We start from the raw sequence: 24,393 nt of genomic DNA on the forward strand, positions 1-24,393 counted from the left end.
ATCCCGAATCCCAAATGCCAAATCCCAAATCCTAAACCCCAAATCCCAGACCCCCAATCCCAAACTCCAAACCCTACATCCCAAATCCCAAACCCCAAACTCCAATCACAAACCCCATACCCCAAACTCCAAATCCCAAACTCCAAATCGCAAACCCCACACCCCAAATCCCCAAACCCCAATCCCACACCCCACAATACCTGCTGGGGGAAGCAGGTGCACAGCGCCTGCTCCCTGTAGCCGAAGGAGGGACCCTCAAACGACCCAAACCCCAAGCCCTCAATTCCCACACCCCAAACCCCAAACCCCACACCCCAAACCCAAAACACACACCTCAAACCCCACACCCCAAACCCCACACACCTGCTGGGGGAAGCAGGTGTGCAGCACCTGCTCCATGTAGCCAAAGGAGGGACCCAAACCCCAAACACACAATACACACCCCAATACCACACCCCAAACCCCCACACCCCAATACCCCAATCCCACACCCCCCATACCTGCTGGGGGAAGCAGGTGTGCAGCGCCTGCTCTGTGTAGCCGAAGGAGGGACCCAAACCCCAAACCCTCAATTCCCACACCCCAAACCCCAAACCCCAATTCCCAAATCCCCAAACCCCAATTCCCAAATCCCCAAACCCCACAACACCTGCTGGGGGAAGCAGGTGCGCAGCGCCTGCTCCGTGTAGCCGAAGGAGGGCCCCTCGAACACGGCCGTGGGCAGCTTCAGCACCTCCCGCAAGAACTGGTCAAACTTGGTGAAAATCATCAGCCCGTTGGAATCTGAGATCTGAGAGAAAATATCTGTAAGAAAATAGAATAAAACCCCCCAGTAAATATGGGATTGCTGTGGGGCAGTGCCCGTCCTGCGCCCCCAGGATGCCCTGCTCTGCTCCCGATGGCTGCCAGGGCAGCATGGAGCAGGAACTCCTCATCTCCTTCCTCAGGGGAAGCTCCCCAGCAGAATCCCAAGGAACACTCCTTGAACCTACAGAACCCCACAGAGACACTCCCAGAATGAAAGTCTGTTCTGGCAGAGCTCTGGGGAAATGTGCACACCGAGGGCATGGGGATGGCAGGGACACAGAATTCCAGATCCCTGGGGATGGAAAATCCCTCCCAGCCCATCAAATCCATCCTGTGTCTGATCCCTCCTTATCCCCAGCCCAGAGCACTGAGTGACACCCCCAGGGATGGGCACTCCAAAGCTCCCTGGGCAGAATTCCCTGCTGGTGTTCCAGGCTCACAATCCCAGGATCACTGAGGCTGGAAAATCCCTCCCAGCCCATCCAGTCCCAGCTGTGCCTGATCCCTCCCTGTCCCCAGCCCAGAGCCCTGAGTGTCACATCCAGCCCTTCCCTGGACACCCCCAAGGATGGGCACTGCAAAGCTCCCTGGACAGCCCCTGCCAAGGCCTGAGCACCCTTTCCATGGAGAAATTGCTGCTGCTGTCCAACCTGAGCCTGCCCTGGCCCAGCCTGAGCCCATTTCCCCTTGTCCTGTCCCTGTTCCCTGGCAGCACAGCCCGACCCCCCCTGGCTGTCCCCTCCTGGCAGGGAGTTGTGCAGAGCCACAAGGTCCCCCTGAGGCTCCTTTTCTCCAGGCTGAGCCCCTTTCCCAGCTCCCTCAGCCTCTCCTGGGGCTCCAGCCCCTTCCCAGCCTCTCCAGGAGCTGTTGGATCCAAGGGCAGTGACCTCATCCCCAGGTACTGCACAGGGGAATGGGATCCCATTTTGGATCTGGGATCCTGGGCAGGAATTGTTCCCTGGCAGGGTGGGCAGGGCTGGCACAGGGTGACAGAGCAGCTGTGGCTGCCCCTGGATCCCTGGCAGTGCCCAAGGCCAGGCTGGACACTGGGGCTGGGACAGTGGGACAGTGGGAGGTGTCCCCATGGCAGGGGTGGCACTGGGTGATTTTTAAGGTTCCTTCCAGCCCAAACCACTCTGGCATTCTGAGAATGTTTGTGATGAGAGGAGTTCACACCTTTTAAGCAGCTCTGTGGGCACAAATGTGTTCCTGAAAGCAAAAAGGGGCTGACAGATGCTCCCTGATGTCTGTAAGGACAAGAGAGGAGGGGGTGCTGCAGGGGTCCCCCCTCCTGTCCCTGCTCCTCCCTGAGCCTCAGAGATCCCTGATCCCCCCAACCCACAGCTCAGGGGTCCCAGCAAAGGCAAATCCCAGGGGCAGGGATGCAGAGATGATGTAACAGGAAACAGAACTGTCCTGGCACCCAAAATCTCCCTGAGAGGGATCTCTCCAACAGCCCTGAGAGTGCCCTGTGTCTCCCAGAGCCAGGCACCCTCTGAAGGGAGGTTCCACAGCCTAGAATTCCCCAAAATGTGACAGATCCCAGATCTCAGCAGCTCTGAACCCCCTCTGCTGTTATTTCAGGCACCATCAGTAATTCAACATCAAAAAGCTCATGCTGCCAGAAAATAACCTTCATTTCTGTGATCAAAACCAGCTTCAGGAAAAAAAGACACTTCCAGAAAGGCATGTTTCCAGTAAGCTGGAGAAATTGCCCCAATTTCCTGAAAGAATGAGCTCAGGAAGAAGCTGCAATGCCTTAGCTAAGAGGGAGAAAGCTACCTGGAGTTTGCATCACTGACTAAACAGAGCAGTTTGAACTGCAGGTCTCTTGAATAATGAGAAATAAAATATATGTTACAAAATAAAATGTATTAGGTTATAAAATAAAATGTATTAGGGAAAATGGGGAAAAAAATAATAATATGGTGTGGTTCTGTATTTTTAAAAAGTAAGTCAGGTGGGAAAATTAGGCTTAACCTGGAAATGTGGGGAAAAATGCACACAAAATGAAAACAACTAAAATTCCAGAAACCCAATCCATTGTGGAGCAGGATCCCTGCAGAAGTGGCCCCTGCAGAGCTGAAGGTCTGCAATGCACCTGGCAAGGAGGGATGGGAAGGACATGGCAGGGACACAACAACTGTGTTTAAAATGGACTGAAACCTCCTGGGTGAGCTCAGCTGGGCTGGGTCAAGTGATGCTAAAGAGAGAGAAATTAAAAGTATGGAAATCAACTGAAAATGAGAGGGAACAGCCCAGGCTGTGCAAGGCTAAATGAAAACCCCTCCAAACCCCACCAGGGTTTGTCTTGCAGTTAAAAAAGTGGTTTGCTGTCCAAGTGGGGAACTCCCACGTGGGGAATCAGCAGGGAAATTGGAAATGATAAAAAGCAGGATGGAATTAGATCCTGTCCAAGGGCAGTTCTGGAGCCAGGATGAGAGGCTGTGCCAGGCTGCACACCAGGAGGAATTCCTGCATGGAAAGGGGGCCCAGGCCCTGGAGGGGTCCCAGGCACTCAGAGCTCTGGGGACAAGCTGGGCACAGCTGGACTCCATGGGCTGGGAGGGTTTTCCAGCCCCAGGGGTCCCTGCCTTGCACAGCAAGGAGAGCACTCCCAGAAACTGCAGAGGCAGGGAAGGGCCCCACTGAAGCTGTGCCAGGGGCACAGGGACACTGCCAGCACATGGAACTGCCCCAGCAAGGGCAGAGCCCGAGTCCCACCAGTCCCACAGACCCTGGGGTGAGAAAACAGGAACAATCCAACTGCCAGCACTCCCAGAGACACTCCAGGCTGCAGGGCAGGGAGCCTGGGGTGGGATCCTGCTGGACAAGGAGATTTGGGGGCTCAAGTGGGTCAGAAATCAGGCAGATGTGGGAAGGGGGAAATTGAAGCAGCACAGAATAAAGCTCAGAAGAAAAAAAGAATCAGGAAACAGCTGAGGCAGAAATCAGGAGGCTCCTCCCAGAGCACATCAGGGATCAGGAGGATCCTCCCAGAGCACATCAGGGATCAGGAGGATCCCAGGGCACATCAGGGATCAGGAGGATCCTCCCAGAGCACATCAGGGATCAGGAGGCTCCTCCCAGGGCACATCAGGGATCAGGAGGATCCTCCCAGAGCACATCAGGGATCAGGAGGCTCCTCCCAGAGCACATCAGGGATCAGGAGGATCCCAGGGCACATCAGGGATCAGGAGGATCCTCCCAGAGCACATCAGGGATCAGGAGGATCCTCCCAGAGCACATCAGGGATCAGGAGGATCCCAGGGCACATCAGGGATCAGGAGGATCCCCCCAGGGCACATCAGGGATCAGGAGGCTCCTCCCAGGGCACATCAGGGATCAGGAGGATCCTCCCAGAGCACATCAGGGATCAGGAGGATCCCCCCAGGGCACATCAGGGATCAGGAGGATCCCAGGGCACATCAGGGATCAGGAGGATCCTCCCAGAGCACATCAGGGATCAGGAGGATCCTCCCAGAGCACATCAGGGATCAGGAGGCTCCTCCCAGAGCACATCAGGGATCAGGAGGATCCCAGAGCACATCAGGAGGCTGCTCCTGCCCCCCTGGCTCAGGCAGGCACCCCCTGGCCTGTTCCTCCCTCTCTCAGCTCCTGGCTCCCAGCAGGCTCTGGTGGATCTGGCTCCAGGGGAAGGGGCTGCAGGAGCAGCAGGGGCTGGGGGTGTTTCATACCCACCACATCACAGGGACACAGAGCAGAACTGGTCTCTGCTTCTCCACCTGGCACTGCTCATTCCAGGGGCTGCCCTGAGCTTCCTGTCCTGGAAGGGGAAGGAGCAGCTGTTTGCAATTCCCCATCTTGCTCAGGGTTTTACAGAACACTCTTTCACCACCAGTTTTGTCTCCAAGCTGAGGAATCCTGCTGCATATCCTCATCCAGCAGGATTTGGGGTCTGGATTGTGGGCCAGGACTGCTGGGGACAGGGAGCCTGCTCAGAGGGGAAGGAACTGAGCCCAGGAGTCACAGGGCTGAGGGGAAGGGACAGGGCTGGGAGCAGCCTGGGGCAGTGGGAGGTGGCCCTGCCATGGCAGGGGTGGCACTGGGGGGGATTTCAGGTCCCTTCCACCCAAACCATCCTGGCATTCTGCCTCAGCAGCTGCAATGACAGTGAGAAGGTGCAGAGAGCCTCAGGGGAAGCAGAAGATTCACAGGAGCCTCCAACAGCCTCAAAGCAGGGAAGTGGTGACAACTGGGACATTCCCACTGTAAAATCAGCCCTCAAGTTCTCCATTTAAAGAAGAGCCCTAGAGCTCAAACTAAAGAAATGAGCTTGGGAAGCCTCCTCAGTCCTGGGCTGGGGATAACCAGGAGCTGGAACATGGATAAAACATCCCTGGAGGTGTCCCAGGAAGGCCTGGACGTGGCACTGACCAAGTGGGGACTGGGCACAGCTTGGACTGGATGGGCTCAGAGGGATTGTCCCACCTTAAAGACTCTGGAATTGCTTGGATTTACAGCACAGCTCCAGGTCAGTGTAAAGAATCAGCAGGGAGACAAAAAAAACAAAAAACCAAAAAAAGTCTTTAGAACTGAACACAAGAAAGGAGAGGAAACAGTCCCTAAGGCTGGGACTCCTCAGCAGTACTCACATCTGAGCTTGTCCAGGATCTTCCCCCCACACATGGTGGCCAGCATGGCTTTCACTGAGAACACTGTCAGCTTCCCATGGCCCTCACTGCAGGGAGAAGAGAAGGAGTGAGAACCCTGGCAATTCACAGGGAATGGAAACACAAACCCCAGTGCTGGGCAACCAGGAACAATGGGAACAACCACCACCTTCAGTCACTGCCACCAGCATCTCATAACTGGAACTGAATGTGCTGCACAGGGAATTGGCAGAGAAATGGGAAATACAGAGATGGGGAAAGCACAGGATGAGTGTGGGGAGAGCTGGAAAACCAGAACTGTCCTGAAGGGAGTTGCTGACAGCTGGAGAGGGGCTTTGGACAAGGGCCTGGAGGGACAGGGAATGGTTTGGGTGGGAAGGGACCTTGAATGTCACCCAGTGCCACCCCTGCCATGGGGACACCTCCCACTGTCCCACTGTCCCAGCCCCAGTGTCCAGCCTGGCCTTGGGCACTGCCAGGGATCCAGGGGCAGCCACAGCTGCTCTGTCACCCTGTGCCAGCCCTGCCCACCCTGCCAGGGAACAATTCCTGCCCAGGATCCCACCCAGCCCTGCCCTCTGGCAGTGGGAGCCATTCCCTGGCTCCTGTCCCTCCATCCTTGTCCCCAGTCCCTCTCCAGCTCTCCTGCAGCCCCTTCAGGCCCTGCCAGGGGCTCTGAGCTCTCCCTGGACCCTTCTCCTCTCCACTGAGCACCCCCAGCTCTCCCAGGCTGGCTCCAGAGCAGAGGGGCTCCAGCCCTGCAGCAGCTCTGGGGCTCCTCTGGGCTCTCTGCAGCAGCTCCAGCTCCTTGTGCTGCTGGAATCCCCAGGGCTGGGGCAGCTCTGCAGGTGGGGTCTCACCTGGGCACAGGGGCACAATCCCCCCTTTCCTGCTGCCCACACTGGGCAAAGCTCACCTGGAAATTTAAACCCCCCTAAGTCACAGTCTCAGCCCCCTCCCCATTTAATCTTTAACAGAAATTCATTTTCTATCAAAGGAAGGCTCAGCTTGGAATTAGCTCCCAGAAAAAGCAGTGCCCAAAGCCATCAGTGTCTCCCCCCAGGACACTGGCTGCCCTTGGGGGGCTCTGTCCTGGTGCCCCCTGACCCTGCGTTCATAAATCACAAACCCCAAACTGGCCCCTGCACTCTACCAGAGCAGCAGCTGCTGAGCAGTGCCCAACCCCCTGTGCCAGTGCCATTCCATCTGAACTCCACCTGAAGGAAAAAAGGCAAAACCTTCCATGTGATCTTGAATCTCCTGTAAGAACCAGGACTGGAAGCAGAACTGGGGACTGCTTTCAATCAGGCCAGGCTTGGGAGGCTCCTTCCTCACCCTGACACCCTCCCAGGCTGGCTCTGCACAGGGGTGTCCTTGTGCAGCTGCAGCCCAGGACACTGCCCCTCCCTGCTGGCCCTGCCAGAGCCCACTGCAGCTGTGCCAGGCCCGCACTCCTCTGCCACCCACCCAGGCACAACTCCCAGCAAAGGCCCCAGAGCTTGCTGAGCTGCAGGCCCTGCCCAGAGCAGCTGTGGCTGCCCCTGGATCCCTGGCAGTGCCCAAGGCCAGGCTGGACACTGGGGCTGGAGCAATGGGACAGTGGGAGGTGTCCCTGCCAGGGCAGGGTGGCACTGGGTGATTGGCACTGTCCCTTCCCACCCAAACCATTCCAGGACTGTGGGATTGCTCCTGCCAGGGGAATGTTAAAGGTTCTGACGGTGCCTCTGTGAGCCCTCTGTGACTCTGTGCATCCCAGCAGCTCAGGGATGCAATTCCAGCAGGGATGGGCTCTTTTCCCAAAGCCTGCCTGCCGCGCTGCTGAGCTCCTGGAGAGGGAGCCCCGGCCCTGCTCTGCTCTGCCACATCCCAGCTCCTCCCTCAGGGGAGGCACAGAGCAGCTGCTGCACCGTGCTGGGATCCAGGAGCTGTGCTGGGATCCAGGATCCCCCAGCTCAGATCAGGGCTCCCAGCTCCCCCCAGCTCAGATCAGGGTCCCTAGGAGCCCCCAGCTCAGATCAGAGCTCCCAGAAGCCCCAGCAGCCCCAGCTCCCCCCAGCTCAGATCAGAGCCCCCAGGAGCCCCAGCAGCCCCAGTAGCCCCCAGCTCCCCCCAGCTCAGATCAGGGTCCCCAGCAGCCCCAGCTCCCCCCAGCTCAGATCAGGGCCCCCAGCTCAGATCAGGGTCCCCAGGAGCCCCCAGCTCAGATCAGAGCCCCCAGGAGCCCCAGCAGCCCCAGTAGCCCCCAGCTCCCCCCAGCTCAGATCAGGGTCCCCAGCAGCCCCAGCTCCCCCCAGCAGCCCCAGCTCCCCCCGGCTGTGGCACCCTGATCCCTGGGCACCCCCAGGCAGCACTGGCCTGTCGTAGGCTGCTATGATGAAGTTGAGCAGCAGGCTGATGGACTGCTCCACGCTGATCTGGTGGGTGGAGGGCAGGCGCTTGTTGAGCTGGTAGTAGATGGAGGAGATGATGGTCTCCAGGCGGGACACGCTGATCTCCGTGCCGGGATCCAAAGTGTTCAGCCCGTTATCTCGGAAGGCTTCAATCATATTCCAGATATCCACAAGGTGAACTGGAAACAAAGGGAAAAATTGTAACCTGTGCAGTGCAAGGCATGCAGCCCACTGTGAGGAGGGGCAGCAACAGCCACTGTGCAGAGTGAGAGACTGAGCTGCTCCTCACAGCTGTGCCCAGATGTGCCTTTACTGCCCCTGCAGCACCTGGGCAGCTGAAGGAGCAGAGCCCTCCCCCCTGGGCATGCAGTGCTTCAGCCACCAGCCAGAACTCCTCCCTGCAGGTGGGCAGGGCTGGCACAGGGTGACAGAGCAGCTGTGGCTGCCCCTGGATCCCTGGCAGTGCCCAAGGCCAGGCTGGACACTGGGGCGGGAGCAATGGGACAGTGGGAGGTGTCCCCATGGCAGGGGTGGCACTGGGTGACATTCAAGGTCCCTTCCCAACCCCAAACCACTCTGGGATCTGATGACACTCTAAACCCACTGCACACTCTGCACCCTCCTGCTGACTTGTACTGAAGGAGGAACTTGATGTTCCAGTCAAACTCTGACTGTTTCCAGTTGATCCAGTTCCCAAACCCAGAGCATAATGTTTTATAAACACAGGTCTGGGGCTCCACAGTGCTGCCCTAAATTTCCCTGCTGTATCTGAGGAGTGTTAACAACGTGCAGAAATCCTTTTCCAAACCACAGTAAGTGATCTGCACAACCACATTAAACAATATTTTGAAGTGTTCCCAAGCCTGAAGGTTTGCAGGAGAGTGGAGAAGACATCTAAGGATCAGCAGGCACCCCAACTGAACATGATCCAGCAGCCAGAGCAGGGCCATGGTGAAACTCCCTGCTGGATCTCCCCACAGAAGGCTCTGCAGTCTCTGTGAGCTCCTGCCTCTCTTACACTCAACTAATTTTGTATTTCTCACATGAAACCCTCCCAAGGACCAAAGCCAGGCTGTCCCCACCCCCTGGAGCAGCCTGTGACCAGAGAGAGCCCAGAGCTACCCCATCCCAAATCCCAAATGCAGGGGTGGCAGAGGGCCCAGGGCTGTGCAGAGCTCTGGAACTGCCTGCTCTGTGCTCCCTGTAAAACTGAGCTTAAATCCTAAACCTGCAGCCAGGAACTAAAGCTGTGTCCAGGACTGAGCAAAGGATCTGGGCTATGGCCACCACAGCAGGGACACAGCAGGGACATGTGTCCTGCTGGCTCCTCACCCTCCTGCTGGCCTCCTCCTCAGCCCTTCTCCTGCCTCCTCCTCTTCATCCTCAGCCCTCATCCTCCTCCTCCTCAGCAGTTCCTGGCCCTGGGATGAGGGATCTCCTCCCACCCACTATCCTGCTCTGCTCTTTGCTGTGTGCACCAAGTGCATCCTGCTGACCTGGGGCTCGCCTGTGCCCTGGGAGCTGTCCCAGGTCAGAGCCCAGGGCAGACAGGGGGAGAACCTGCACTGCCCAGAGCTCTCCAGTCACTGATGGCACACGTGTGTCCCCTCAGGGACAGCTCCAGGCAGGGCTGTCCCTGTGCAGGGCTGTCCCTGTCCCTGTGCAGGGCTGTCCCTGTCCCTGTGCAGGGCTGTCCCTGTCCCTGTGCAGGGCTGTCCCAGGGCTGTCCCTGGCAGGGCTGTCCCTGTCCCTGTGCAGGGCTGCAGGGCTGTCCCTGTCCCTGTGCAGGGCTGTCCCAGGGCTGTCCCTGGCAGGGCTGTCCCTGTCCCTGGCAGGGCTGTCCCAGGGCTGTCCCTGTGCAGGGCTGTCCCAGGGCTGTCCCTGTCCCTGTGCAGGGCTGTCCCAGGGCTGTCCCTGTCCCAGGGCTGTCCCTGTCTCTGTGCAGGGCTGTCCCAGGGCTGTCCCTGTCCCTGACAGGGCTGTCCCAGGGCTGTCCCTGTGCAGGGCTGTCCCTGTCCCATGTAGGGGCTGGCAGGGCTGTCCCTGTCCCTGGCAGGGCTGTCCCTGTCCCAGGCAGGGGGAGGAGCAGCCCTGTCCCAGGCCCAGCTGCAGCACTCACGGTTGCACCTCTTCTGCACGAAGCGCAGCTTGCAGGCCGTTCGGTACGTGGAGAGCCGGATCACGTCAAAGTTCTGCGCTCCTGCAACAAAAACACCTCTGGGCTGCCTGCCCTGCAGCTCCTCCCCTCCTGCTGCTGGCACCTGGGACAGGCCCAGTGTGTCCTCACACACACCCCACCCACAGCACACACCTGTGCCCAGGTGAGACCCCACCTGCAGAGCTGCCCAGCCCTGGGGATTCCAGCAGCACAAGGAGCTGGAGCTGCTGCAGAGAGCCCAGAGGAGCCCCGGAGCTGCTGCAGGGCTGGAGCCCCTCTGCTCTGGAGCCAGCCTGGGAGAGCTGGGGGTGCTCAGTGGAGAGGAGAAGGGTCCAGGGAGAGCTCAGAGCCCCTGGCAGGGCCTGAAGGGGCTGCAGGAGAGCTGGAGAGGGACTGGGGACAAGGATGGAGGGACAGGAGCCAGGGAATGGCTCCCACTGCCAGAGGGCAGGGCTGGGTGGGATCCTGGGCAGGAATTGTTCCCTGGCAGGGTGGGCAGGGCTGGCACAGGGTGACAGAGCAGCTGTGGCTGCCCCTGGATCCCTGGCAGTGCCAAGGCCAGGCTGGACACTGGGGCTGGAGCAATGGGACAGTGGGAGTGTCCCCATGGCAGGGGTGGCACTGGGGGGATTTGAGGTCCCTTCCCACCCAAACCACTCTGGGATTCCATAACAATGCTGCTCTGGAAACAAAGCAGTATAAATATGCAGGTTTAAGCCAGAGCTCCCTCAGTCTGTACTGGAATTAAGGACATGCTGTCCCAGTCCAGGAGTTGCCTCCAGTCCTTGCAGGACAGCAGGACAAGGTGATGTCATGCAAACAGAACTTCTTAACTCTTCCTTTGCAGAGGACAACCCTGCACAAACCAGCCCCCAAACCATTTCTCAAGTCACAGCAGCATTGCAGGGCCATTCTTTATCTTTTTTTAATGCCAAAGGTGCTGTGTGTGTTGTCATTATCCATTTAAATAGTGTCCACAAACCTCAGGCATTGGCATAGATGAGAGGTGTGAACATTCCCTAAGGAATCCCCCAAACCATGGGATAAATGACCTTCCCAGGCCATTGATAAATGGGATAAATGAACATTTATAAAGGGATAAATGACCTTCCCAGGCAGTTGTGACCCTCCTGGGCACTCTCCTGACAGCCTGGATGATTTCCCTGCACGGGGCCCGTGGGACAGGACAGGATGATCTGGTGCAGCTGGCACAGGGAAGTTCTCAGTGAGGAAAAAATGACATTATGTCTTCAGATTTCCTACTTACTCATTTCCATGAACAGCTGCCTCTTCTCTGCCATGGTCCTCCTCCTCTTCCCACTCTCCTCAATCATTCTGAAGACAGAAATGGCAAACACTGCTTGTGTTAGAATTGCTGTCACAAGAGCAGCTTGCTGTGAGCAGCAGGACTGTGTCCCTCAGTGGGAACACTCTGGCTCTGTGTGGGGACAGGGAATTCCAGGACACAGACAGACACCTCTCCTCATTCTCCCATTCCACACACACTCTTCAGCCTTGCTAACACCCTCCAAGGCAGGGCACAGCACAGGAAACACTCCCTCTCAACACCTCAACTGCTCTGCTTTGAAAATCTCACAGCTGCATGAACACAGGCAGAAATATCCCAGAGAGAATTCCTTTGTGTTCCAAGGGCTTTTGTCTGCAAACCCAGAGCAATCAGGAGCAGCTGAGCCAAAGAAGGGGAGATGCTGCATGATTTGGGGTCAGGAGGAACCAGTCAGGCCATTCCCTTCCCTGGCTGACAGAGGTTAGTGATTCCTCTTCCCTTCAGCCTGGAAAAAACCTCCCAGGATTTGTGGGGATGCTGGCTTTAAACAAAACTTGTTAAAATACACTTAACTTTGAACCCAGGCACCTGAGGCCTAATGGGATTTGTCAGGGAAGTGAAGAACTTTGAAAGAATTAAGTTGGAAATAAAAAGTTTGGTGACAGAGGCCTCCCTTTCCCAGGAAAACAGATTAAAAGTGACAGGAGCAGGGTGGAGCTTGTACCCCAGGGTTAGGGGCACAGGGACAGCACAGCAGCTCTCAGGGCTTATTTCACTACAAAGTCCTAAAAGATGCCAAATTTCAGTCAACAGCTGCAAAAAAAAAAAGGCAAGTTAATTCAGCATCAGTGAAAAATTTAACTTACAGTTTAACTAATGATTACATTATTCTTTGGTTACCAAATTCACCAACCTAAAAACCATTACATATAGGTTTTATGTGTCTAACTCCCAAAAAAGACAAAAATCCCAAACAATTCTAGAGTTCCATGCAGACCTACAGGAGGCACTTGGCTCAGCCTGATCAGGCCAGGCTGCAGAGCCTCAAATGGCACCAGGAGGGGCACCAGAAACACCAGGAACACCAGGAGGGGCAGCAGGAACACCAGGAGGGGCACCAGGAACACCAGGAACACCAGGAACACCAGGAGGGGCAGCAGGAACACCAGGAACACCAGGAGAGGCAGCAGGAACACCAGGAGGGGCACCAGGAACACCAGGAACATCAGGAGGGGCACCAGGAACACCAGGAACACCAGGAGGGGCACCAGGAACACCAGGAGGGGCACCAGGAACACCAGGAACATCAGGAGGGGCAACAGGAACACCAGGAGGGGCAGCAGGAACACCAGGAGCACCAGCAGAGTTGTGCCCTGGCACTCCCACACCTCCCTGATTAGCAGCCCCTCAGCATTTCCCCTTTTCCTGCTGGATCCCACAGCTTGGAACCCACCAAACATTTTCCTCTTCAGAAAGGAAAAGCAGCACATGGGCTCTGAGCTGAAAACACACTGTATTTCCTTGGCTTTTGCTACTGTAAAGCCAGAGACTCAGAGCCAATGTGCTGCTGGGTCTTTACTGTAACTTTTTTTACCAGGAAAAAGCCTCAGTGGCATTTTTAATGCCTTGGAAGAGCTGGGGGTATCAGGCACACGAGCTTTCAATCCCACCTCATTCCCTGCTTTGCAGTGAGTCCCACCTCCTTCCCAGAGACTCCTCACTCATGGAATCCCAGACTGCTTTGGGTGGGAAGGGACCCCAAATCCCCCCAGTGCCACCCCTGCCATGGGGACACTCCCACTGTCCCACTGCTCCAGCCCCAGTGTCCAGCCTGGCCTTGGCACTGCCAGGGATCCAGGGGCAGCCACAGCTGCTCTGGCCAGCCTGGCACAGAGGGGCTGCAGTGCCACAGGTCATTCCCAGGGCCTGCACCCAAAGCTGAATTCCTGCACGAAGAGATCAGAGTGACCCAGACAGACACAATTCCACTGCAGAGGGGTTCATGCCACCCTCTGTGCCCCCTGAAAGGACAGGGAGGGACTGAGCTCTCTCAGGTTCTGAAATGAGACCTGAAGGAGGGATCTGCTCTCTCCCTGATCCCAGAATCCTGCAGTAGGAAAATCCCTCCCAGCCCATCCTGTGCCTGATCCCTCCTTGTCCCAGCCCAGTGCCCTGAGTGCCACATCCAGCCCTTCCCTGGACACCCCCAGGGATGGGCACTGCAAAGCTCCCTGGGCAGCCCCTGCCAAGGCCTGAGCTCCCTTTCCATGGAGAAATTGCTGCTGCTGTCCAACCTGAGCCTGCCCTGGCCCAGCCTGAGCCCATTTCCCCTTGTCCTGTCCCTGTTCCCTGGCAGCACAGCCCGACCCCCCCTGGCTGTCCCCTCCTGGCAGGGAGTTGTGCAGAGCCACAAGGTCCCCCTGAGGCTCCTTTTCTCCAGGCTGAGCCCCTTTCCCAGCTCCCTCAGCCTCTCCTGGGGCTCCAGCCCCTTCCCAGCTCTTCCTCCCAGGACTCAGGATGCAGCCTCAGCATCTCCTCCAGTCTCCTGCCAGGCTCTGAAGGAGAAGGTGGTTTGAACTGGTATCCCCTGCAGGGATGGGTTTGTCCAGCTGTGCCAGGGCTGGACAGCCCTTTCCAGGCAGGAATTGTTCCCAATACCCACCCTGAGCCTGCCCTGCCCAGCCTGAGCCCATGTCCCCTTGTCCTGCCCCTGTCCCCTGGCAGCACAGCCCAGCTCCCACATCACTGCCAGATACGTGGAAAAGTGGTGGAAATGAGGTTCTGTCAGAAGAATTGACAAACCTGTTCTTAATCCCTGAACCACGAGGTACAGAAGGATCCCTCGCTGGTGAGGCTGGCAAGAAGGAAGATGAGGAGTCTTTCCCAAGTTCAGAACAGAATGAACCAAACCCACAAGAACTGCAACTATGTTTGAGATGCAAATTACAGCTCAGCTCCCAAAACAGGGAAGGGAAACAGCAGCTTGGCCCGAGCTGGTTTGGTTTGTTAGGCTGGGTCCCTTAAGGGGGTGGGGAGGCTGGCTTTGGGTTTTGCTGGGGATTTTTGGAGTGGGTTTTGTTTGCTTGCTGGTTTCTTGATTAAAAAAAAAAAAAAAAAAAAAAAAAAATTGTAGTAAAATCCGTGAGAAAAGTGCCAGGAAACACAACACGGGCTGGGATGATGTGGCAGCCAGGAATTCCTGAGGTGGCTGCTGACATTCCATGGGCACATGGAGGGGAAACCACTCCAGTACAGACCCCCAGGATGGGCTGGAGGGACCTCAGAGCCCCCCAGTGCCACAATTCCACTGCCCCAGGTGCTGCCAGCCCATCCGTGGGCACTGCCAGGGGCAGGAAGTCCAGTTATCTGGAAATCCTTATTGAAATGTTCAACTAAAGCACAAACTGCAGCTGAGTGTGTCTGATGGAAACTTCCAAAATTTTATAATTTCCCTCATCCTTTCACCTTCTCCCCTTCCAAAAGGTACAACTGTGGCTCAGGAGCCCCCTCTGCCAGAGTTAGCAGCAAAGCCAATTTAAAAATTCCACACCATAACTGTGGAGAACTCTGCACTCAGCCACCACCTCAAATAAACTTGAATTATTCAATAAATTGAATAAACTCACATTTTTCTTGTTTCCATGTTTGACACGTTTCCTCTCTCCCAGTTTCTCTGGCACTGCTCTGTGGCAGGCTGTCCCTGGCAGAGCTCTGTGCAGCCCCCAGCACAGGTGAGACTGGCACTCACCTGGCTGCAGGGAGCCCCTGTGAGCCCCCAGAGAGCCCTGCCTGTGCCCTGATGGCTGTGCCACCCTGGCTGTCCCCTCTTGACTGTGCCACCCCTGCCTGTGCCACCCTGGCTGTGCCACCCTGGCTGTCCCCTCCTAGCTGTGCCACCCCTGGCTGTGCCACCCCGCCTGTGCCCTGCCAGTGCTCCTGGGCTCAAGCCAAGCCCTGCCTGTCCCCTGCCTGTCCCCAGGCTGTCCTCTGCCTGTCCCCTCAGGCTCAGGCTGTCCCCAGGCTGTCCCCAGGCCCAGACTGTCCCCAGGCCCAGGCTGTCCCCAGGCCCAGGCTGTCCCCAGGCTCAGGCTGTCCCCAGGCTGTCCCCAGGCTGTCCCCAGGCTGTCCCCTGGCTGTCCCCAGGCCCAGGCCAATACTACAGGACCTCTGGTAGCAGGTTTCGCTCTTCTTGGAGCTCATCAGCTGTAGGTAACGGCCCCGGGGCAGCAGCACCTGCAGTGCTCAATCACCCCAGCACACAGGGCTGAGCTGCCTCCTTCTCTGCTTCTCTCAAGGAACACTGCAAGGACATTCTCACCTTTGGGCTTTGAGAGCCATTTCCAGCCTCATCCAGAGGCAGGAACAAAGAAAAGTTCATTTAGCAATGATTAAATCTGACTTGGTTCAGATTCTTGGTGCTGCACGTCATTAGCAGAAATAATATTTGATATCACTGATTCAGCTGCAGAGAATAAAATTGTGCCCATACCTATTTATGGTCAGAAATAACTTGCAATTAAAATAAACCAGAAAAGCAGTTTGGGCCATGGGCTGATCTGAGCTTGGCACAGGGAAGGAGGTTCAGTGACTTTCTGCCATTTCTCTGAGCATAAGGAACAACCACTCCTGGTGTTTCAAGGGAAAGCTCTGCTCCCTTGTCAGTTCATTCACTCTTAAAAATGTAACTTTAATAAAGAACAGAACTGGGATGAAGATATTGAATAAAAATTGAGGGCATACCTGTGCTGGCAGAAAAAGTGTCCACCTGCTTTGGCTCTTCCTTGCTTTGGGCTTCTGAACTCATCTGCCTTCAACTGACATTTGATTGAAATCATCTACAATAATTTCTGAGCTGTCATAAATGTTTTGTTACAGTATAAAATTGAACTAATGATATAAAGGTGCTTATATTAGTTCATCTCAGATTTCAATAAAAATATGAAGTATTTTTCCTTTTCTTTCCTGATTTCAACAAGGACCCCACAATGATTGAATCCCCTCCTCTCCCTCTGCCTATCCAAAATATCTGATGCTCTAACTCATTTCTTTGTTCTTCTGGTTCATGTTCTGAATCCCCTTCCTCAGCAGCCAAACATAATTAATCAAAAATACTCCTTTGTTCCCCTGTGCCTTTTCCTAGAAGAAAAGAGACCTAGAAGTGATTTCAGGGGGGCACATCTGACCCCTGGAAGAGACAAGACAAACCTTTCCAGCAGACTGCAACATCTTTTAAAGCACATTTTAACTAATTCTGACAATTCCTTTAATTTATCTTTAACATTTTAAACTCTGTTCCCATCATTTATAGGATAAGTAACTGCAGCAGCAGCTTCCCCAAAACCCAAAGGTCTGGATGTTTTTACACATCCTGGACTCAGATGGTTGTGCAAGATCTTCACAAACCAAAACTGACTCCAGCCTCAGAGGGTGCAAGGAAAAACCCACTTGGCTAGGAGCCAGGAAATGGCCTGGAACTTCCCAGTGATTACAACTCTGCAGTGAAACCCTAAACAAGTCAATGGTTCCTTTATTTCTGACTCCATAAACCCAGAGGATCCAAAACTGCTCTGGAAGATTCTGCAAAAGCCTGCCCAAATAACGCAGGAAGCTTCATTAAAAATGAACAGACAAGACAGGAGTTTAGGAAAAAAATTGAAACATGAAAAAAATTGAAACATAAAGCTTTCCCTCATGGGTGCCTTGCCAATTCTGCTGGAACTGGGAGGTTTTCCCAAGGCACAAGAAACCATCTGGTGTGTCCATGCAGGACTCAGCATGTGGCAGCACAGAGCCCTCAGTCACTGGGGGGGAAATCACTGAGGGACAGGGACAATCCTGGCTGGGACAAACCTGGGGATGGAGGCACATCCAGCTGGGAACAGCAGCAGGGGCTCAGGGCTGCCTCAGTCCTGTCCAGCACCTTCAGGGATGCTCTGGGATCCAGGGAACCACCCTGGGGGAGCTGCTGGGATGGGAAATGCTGGGCAGGAGCTCTGCACAGACACAGCACAGGATGGATCCATGGCTGGGATGGGAAATGCTGGGCAGGAGCTCTGCACAGACACAGCACAGGATGGATCCATGGCTGGGATGGGAAATGCTGGGCAGGAGCTCTGCAGAGGGAACAGCACAGGATGGATCCATGGCTGGGATGGGAAATGCTGGGCAGGAGCTCTGCACAGACACAGCACAGGATGGATCCATGGCTGGGATGGGAAATGCTGGGCAGGGAGCTCTGCAGAGGGAACAGCACAGGATGGATCCATGGCTGGGATGGGAAATGCTGGGCAGGAGCTCTGCAGAGGGAACAGCACAGGATGGATCCATGGCTGGGATGGGAAATGCTGGGCAGGAGCTCTGCACAGACACAGCACAGGATGGATCCATGGCTGGGATGGGAAATGCTGGGCAGGAGCTCTGCACAGACACCAGCACAGGATGGATCCATGGCTGGGATGGGAAATGCTGGGCAGGAGCTCTGCACAGACACAGCACAGGATGGATCCATGGCTGGGATGGGAAATGCTGGGCAGGAGCTCTGCACAGACACAGCACAGGATGGATCCATGGCTGGGATGGGAAATGCTGGGCAGGAGCTCTGCACAGACACCAGCACAGGATGGATCCATGGCTGGGGGCACTGGGTGAGGGCAAACAAGGCCCAGAGCTGGGTCCTGCACTGGGGTCACCAACCCCATGGAATGCTCCAGGATGGGAAGGGAATAGAGCTGGGAAGGGGCTGGAGCCCCAGGAGAGGCTGAGGGAGCTGGGAAAGGGGCTCAGCCTGGAGAAAAGGAGCCTCAGGGGGACCTTGTGGCTCTGCACAACTCCCTGCCAGGAGGGGACAGCCAGGGGGGGTCAGGCTGTGCTGCCAGGGAACAGGGACAGGACAAGGAGAAATGGGCTCAGGCTGGGCCAGGGCAGGCTCAGGTTGGACAGCAGCAGCAATTTCTCCATGGAAAGGGAGCTCAGGCCTTGGCAGGGGCTGCCCAGGGAGCTTTGCTGTGCCCATCCCTGGGGGTGTCACCTGGATGTGGCACTCAGGGCTCTGGGCTGGGGACAGGGTGGGCATCAAGCACAGCTGGGACTTAAAGGACTTGTACAACCAAAACCATTCTGTGATTCCAGGAAAATCCCCAGGGTGAGCCCAACCACCTCACCTGCCCACCTGGTCAGAAACTGATAAAGCTTGTACTGGATTCAAGTTAAACAAAGATGGAACAAATAACAATATTTAACCAGAAGTTTCTTTGAAAGCCTTCCAAAACATTTAACACAGGTTCCCTCCAATAAAACAGAACCAACTCAAATCCAGCAGAGTTCCAAACCACCTGAGTTTGTGACCTCACATCTCTGAGTGCCAGCTGAGTGCCCAGAACACAGAGCAGTCCCAGCCATGGGGACCCTGCAGCTCAGGGTAAGAATGGTGAGGGTGGCAGTGGCCCTGGAGGCCCCAGCCCCTCTGCCAAGGTGTTACTTTAAGCTCACAGCTGTAAATATCCATTTCCAGTCCCCAGGGAATCATTCAGGAGCTCTGCAGTCTCTGAAGGACAGCACTGAGTGTCTCAGCACAGATTCTGGCACAGGCAGGGTGCAGAGCAGCCAGGACACTCAGTGCCCACCACACTCAGGAGTAACCAGAGAACCAAACTCTCATCTTCCTTTATTGCCCCAAAGCCTGAGGGGCAGAAAAAAAACAGAAATGGGTTTTTACAACCTGCCTGCTGCTCTGCAGGCTGAAGTTAATGTCTGTCTGTGGGATTTACCAGGAGCCTGAAAACAAGAGCAAATCCAGCAGCTGGAATAACTTCCTTGAAATAAAGCAGTGCTGCTGTTGGATGAGATAAATGAAATGTCACAGGAGGGTTTCTGAGCAGTAAGAAGTTGGAAATAATCTAATTAAGAGCTTACCCCTCCCTCTCAGGAAGGAAAGACTTTTTTGTGGAGGGGATTGCTGAGCCCTCAGTGCTTCCAAGAGAACCTGGCAAAGCCTTCCCTCTCCAAGGCTCTCTGCAGGCCCCAGCACAGGACTCGAGCTGAATGCAATATTCATTATTAGGAAGGGCTCTGAGCTGCATTCTTGCCCTTTTCCCCATTAACCCAGACTGGGGGTGGAGCAGCAGGTACCACACACCTGGCAGCACTGCCAGGAGCCAAAGCACAGCCCAGAGCTCTCCTGCACACCTGGGGAGCAGGGAAATTCCAGTGGGGCACTGAGAAACACCTGCAAACACCTGCACACAGGAACTGCCTTCCCCATCACAACTGACTCCAGCATAAAACAGCTGGCTCAGGTTTCATTCATTCATTTCACCTCCTCCATTAACTCACAATGTCACATCTTCCTCACCAGCTTCACAGGTCTAAACTAAAATAATTCCAAGTTTGTGAAGTGTTAGATGTTGCTGAAAGGGTACAGGAGTGGAGAGGCAGGAATTGCCATTAATCTGCATTTCAAAGTGTCTCTGGCAGTGCCCCAGGCCATGGGAACTGAACACCCACACGGGTCTGATCACTGACTCTGTCTGAGCTGCCAGACACTACAGACACCTTCTCTCTGCTCCTCACTGCTGTGGGGGTTCCTTTCTAAAGAACAACAGAAGCCTGAAGTAAAACTCCAACTGATGACACTTGCCTCTGCCTTCTGTAAAACTGAGAGTTTTCATCTCTTGGTTTTGTCACTTTCTGCTTTAAAAAAATAAACGAAAATACAATAATTAGGGCCTCAGCTCCCTCCCTTTTGCTTCATGCCAGGACAGCCCTTTGCTCCCCACCTCAAATCACAGAACACTGAGGCTCTTGGTCACCCACTGAGTCCAACCTTTGACCTAAATAAAATTAAAAGTTGCACTGACAAACTGAAAAACATCTCACCTTGCACACAGTACTTAAGTTACTACAATTTTAACTTTTGTAACCACAACAGATCCTTTAGACATCCAGCTCTTTTAAAATGCAGTGAATTGGCACCTGCTGCCATAATTCCATTTGTTTCCACAGAAACACCTGCCCAATATAATGTGCTATGTGCTGGGGAATTTTAAGGTCTCCTGCAGTTTCCTCCAGATCTGGGCTGCCTAAAGCTCCTCATTACGTCAGTTTTTTAATAAATCTGTATTCCTTAAGCACAGCTGAGAAGTTAAAACCCACAGGACTAGGAAAGGCCCATGAAACTATTTAAACTTAGGTACAGTTTTTTTAACAGAAATCTGTTTAAACACTAAACCAGAGACAATAAAATCATGGTTTCCTCTCCCTGGTACCAAAGGGAAAACAATTAATGTAATAAAAATCTGAAGGATTCAAATCCTTATCACCTGAATCACCTTATGTGAATCCCTCTTTAGGCTCTCTAAAGCTCCCCCAGGGCAGCCCACGCAGGCAGGCTGAGCATGGAGCTCAGGCTGCTCCAGGCACCAGCCCAGCCACAACAAACAGCTTTCAACTTCCACACGTGCTCCTGCCCTCTCCAAAAACTGCCACAGCCCCCACAGCACACAGCTGAGCACATCCACCTTGGCTTGAAGGGCTGCTCAGCTGCTGACACCCACCCAGGGCTGCACAGTGATAAAATCCACCCAGGGCTGCAAAAATTGTAAAACCCACCTTGGTTTAAAGGGCTGCACAAACGATAAAATCCACCCAGGGCTTCACAGGTGATAAAATCCACCCAGTGATGCCCAAATGATAAAATCCACCTTGGCTTGAAGGGCTGCACAAATGCTAAAATCCACCCAGTGATGCCCAAATGATAAAATCCACCTTGGTTTAAGGGGCTGCACAAATTATAAAATCCATCTTGGTTTGAAGGGCTGCCCAAATAATAAAATCCACCCAGGGCTGCACAAATGATAAAATCCACCCAGGGCTGCACAAATGATAAAATCCACCTTGGTTTAAGGGGCTGCACAAATGATAAAATCCACCTTGGTTTAAAGGGCTGCACAAATGATAAAATCCACCCAGGGCTGCCCAAATGATAAAATCCACCTTGGTTTGAATAGCTGTACAAATTATAAAATCCACCCAGGACTGCACACATGATAAAATCCACCTTGGTTTACAGGGCTGCACAAATGATAAAATCCACCCAGTGATGCCCAAATGATAAAATCCACCTTGGTTTGAAGGCTGCACCACTGCTGACACCCACCCAGGGCTGCACAAGACTGCAAGCCCTCACCCCCACTTGACCTGTGCAGTGTGTGATGTTATTGAACTGCTGGAAAAGTGAAGCTGTTTGTTGGATCCCAGAAACTTGGAGTTTTTGAGCTTTCAAGGCTGTCAGGCACTGACCCCCTGGAGAACACTGCTTTTGGCCTGAGGCATTGGAGACAGCTTCTAAATTTTATTAATAAAGTTAAAATCATGGGTGTGTAGTTAAATAAAAGTGTGCACTTACACATGGTAAAGAGTTTTGAATTTAAAGTTTTTATAGAATAAGTAATAGGTATAATACAAAATAGAGGATTTTGGGTGGTGTCTTTTTAAATATTCATCTTCCTCCTTCATGAGTTTCAAGTAGCAGGTTCTGGTTAGTCAGTCAGTGTCACACTTAGAGTGGTGGAAATTCAGTTATTATGTTAAAAGTATAAATAATGTAAGTGTTAATTCTCTATTAAACTGTTTAGCTTTAAGAAACCTTATAGCAGCTAATTCTTCCTCCATTTTCCATGCTTCCAGCAGTAGCTAGAAGTGCTGTCAAACACTCTGCACTTTCTAATAAAAATTAATAAACAACCAAGCCCAAACACAAGAAAATCCATTTCTTTTTTTCATTTGTTAATCCTAGCTCTGAGTGAAGGCAGAAGAAACTGAGACAAAGCACTAATTAGGTAGTACAAAACTCCCACTGCTGTTACAGCTTTTCTGTTGCTATAAAAGCTTTTTCTTGCACTATGGCTCCTTCCTAACCCCTCCAGCAGCCAGCACTCCCTAAAACATGTATTGCTGTTGGGTCCTGGGATAAACCAGAGGCCTGCCTGCAACACAGCCAACAAATAAATCCATTTTCTGTGCCCAAAACCCCCAGCCTGCTCCAAAGGCAGGGAGTTTGGGACAATGCTGGCAGGGCTGCTGCACTCACCACCACAGCAACTGCAGGGAACAATGAGGGAGTCCCATGGAGCTCACAGGAGCTCATGGATGTGTCCCCTCAATCACAGGATTCTGGAACTGTCAGGAACCAGCTCTGGCAGCCCAGCCCAGCAGCTGCCCCCTGGCATGTCCCAAACATCCAGAACAAGACAAGAATCCAGTGTGTGATGATGGGAATCAGCAGAAACCCAAGGAGGATATAGCAGGATAATATGCTCAAGGAAAAGAGACACCTCTGCAGCAGCATCCTGCACACAGGGAAGCATTTCAGGGTCAAAGGAAACCTGGAACTGAAACCTGGGACCTTTGGAACCACTGGATCAGGCACCTGGGATGGTTTGTCACTGAGCATCTGCAGCAGACAGAGCAGAGAATGACCAAAGGTTTGAGTGGGAAGGGACCTTAAAGCTCATCCAGTGGCACCCCTGGCAGTGCCCAAGGCCAGGCACTGTGGGACAGTGGAAGGTGTCCCTGTCCATGGCAGGGGGTGGAATTAAATGTTGATTAAAGTCCTTTTCCACCCAAAGAATTCAATTAAATGTTGATTAAAGTCCTTTCCTACCCAAAGTATTCTGTAATTCTATGATTCACCTCCCCAGACAACGGATGTGTTACACAACAAACATAGTTCTGGAGGAAGTTTAAACACATGATTCCATCTTTTTACATGATTCTCTTTTTTCACGTGTCCAACACATCCCAGAAAACACAGAAGCCACTGCTTCACAACACAAGTTGGTCCTAAATGAAAAATGTCAGTATCAGCTTTGTAAGTGCAAGAAACAGGCAAATGAACATACAACACACAAGACTTTAATGTCACCACAGTCCATCTAAACAGATCCTGTTACCTGAATCACACTGAGAAGTCTCTCAGGGAAACTTCCACTTTCCTGGACTCACTTCCTTCTTCAGACATTTAAACCATAACCTAAGGAGATGTGAAAAACACCAAGTGAGCTTTTCCTCCAAGAAAGCAGCTGTTCTCCACAGAACAGTCACACTGCCTCATTGCACAGCACAACACAGGGCTGCTCCTGCCCTGGCTGCTCCTGTGAACTCCAGAGCACTGGAGCTGCACATCCCAGCTCTTAACTCCACAGCACTGGAGCTGCACATCCCAGCTCTCCCTTAACTCCAGAGCACTGGAGCTGCACATCCCAGCTCTTAACTCCAGAGCACTGGAGCTGCACATCCCAGCTCTCCCTTAACTCCAGAGCACTGGAGCTGCACATCCCAGCTCTCCCTTAACTCCACAGCACTGGAGCTGCACATCCCAGCTCTCCTTTAACTCCAGAGCACTGGAGCTGCACATCCCAGCTCTCCCTTAACTCCAGAGCACTGGAGCTGCACATCCCAGCTCTTAACTCCAGAGCAATGGAGCTGCACATCCCAGCTCTCCCTTAACTCCAGAGCACTGGAGCTGCACATCCCAGCTCTCCCTTAACTCCAGAGCACTGGAGCTGCACATCCCAGCTCTCCTTTAACTCCACAGCACTGGAGCTGCACATCCCAGCTCTCCCTTAACTCCACAGCACTGGAGCTGCACATCCCAGCTCTTAACTCCAGAGCAATGGAGCTGCACATCCCAGCTCTCCCTTAACTCCACAGCAATGGAGCTGCACATCCCAGCTCTTAACTCCAGAGCACTGGAGCTGCACATCCCAGCTCTCCCTTAACTCCAGAGCACTGGAGCTGCACATCCCAGCTCTTAACTCCAGAGCACTGGAGCTGCACATCCCAGCTCTTAACTCCAGAGCAATGGAGCTGCACATCCCAGCTCTCCCTTAACTCCAGTGCAATGGATCCTACACGCCGGCTCCCTGCCAGCAGCCGTTCTGCGGCAGGGAGGAACACCGGGGCATGACCAAAGCAGCAGCCCCACCCGCAGCCCGGTGACCGCGGCCCCGCCGCTCCCGGCCGTACCTGAGGCGCTGCCGGGGCCGCCGCAGCTCCGGGGCGGCCGGGCCGCCTCAGCCGCCTCAGCCTCAGCCGCCGCCGCGCTCCAACGGTCCCGGC

General features: G+C 54.1%; 1 protein-coding gene across 10 annotated transcripts in view; it reads right to left on the reverse strand.

Moving 5' to 3' along the window:
• DTNB (dystrobrevin beta) overlaps positions 1-24,393 on the reverse strand; it is a 123,466-nt gene extending 99,073 nt beyond the window's left edge. For 8 of the 10 annotated variants that reach the window (XR_008840009.1, XR_008840008.1, XM_056486435.1 and 5 more), the window contains exons 1-7: positions 24,301-24,387; positions 23,226-23,305; positions 11,257-11,324; positions 9,951-10,031; positions 7,797-8,010; positions 5,424-5,509; positions 650-804 (exon numbers count right to left, since the gene is read on the reverse strand). Coding sequence is in view for 8 of the 10 variants with exons in the window: in XM_056486435.1 (XP_056342410.1) it covers positions 650-804; positions 5,424-5,509; positions 7,797-8,010; positions 9,951-10,031; positions 11,257-11,323 (603 nt within the window). In the remaining 2 variants the exon portion in view is untranslated. Of the gene's footprint in view, positions 1-649; positions 805-5,423; positions 5,510-7,796; positions 8,011-9,950; positions 10,032-11,256; positions 11,325-14,079; positions 14,149-23,225; positions 23,306-24,300 lie in introns of those variants that run through there. The other 2 variants (XM_056486429.1, XM_056486431.1) reach the window with 2 other exon arrangements.

This window comes from Oenanthe melanoleuca, chromosome 3 (assembly GCF_029582105.1).
Source record: "Oenanthe melanoleuca isolate GR-GAL-2019-014 chromosome 3, OMel1.0, whole genome shotgun sequence".
Lineage (NCBI taxonomy): Eukaryota > Metazoa > Chordata > Aves > Passeriformes > Muscicapidae > Oenanthe > Oenanthe melanoleuca.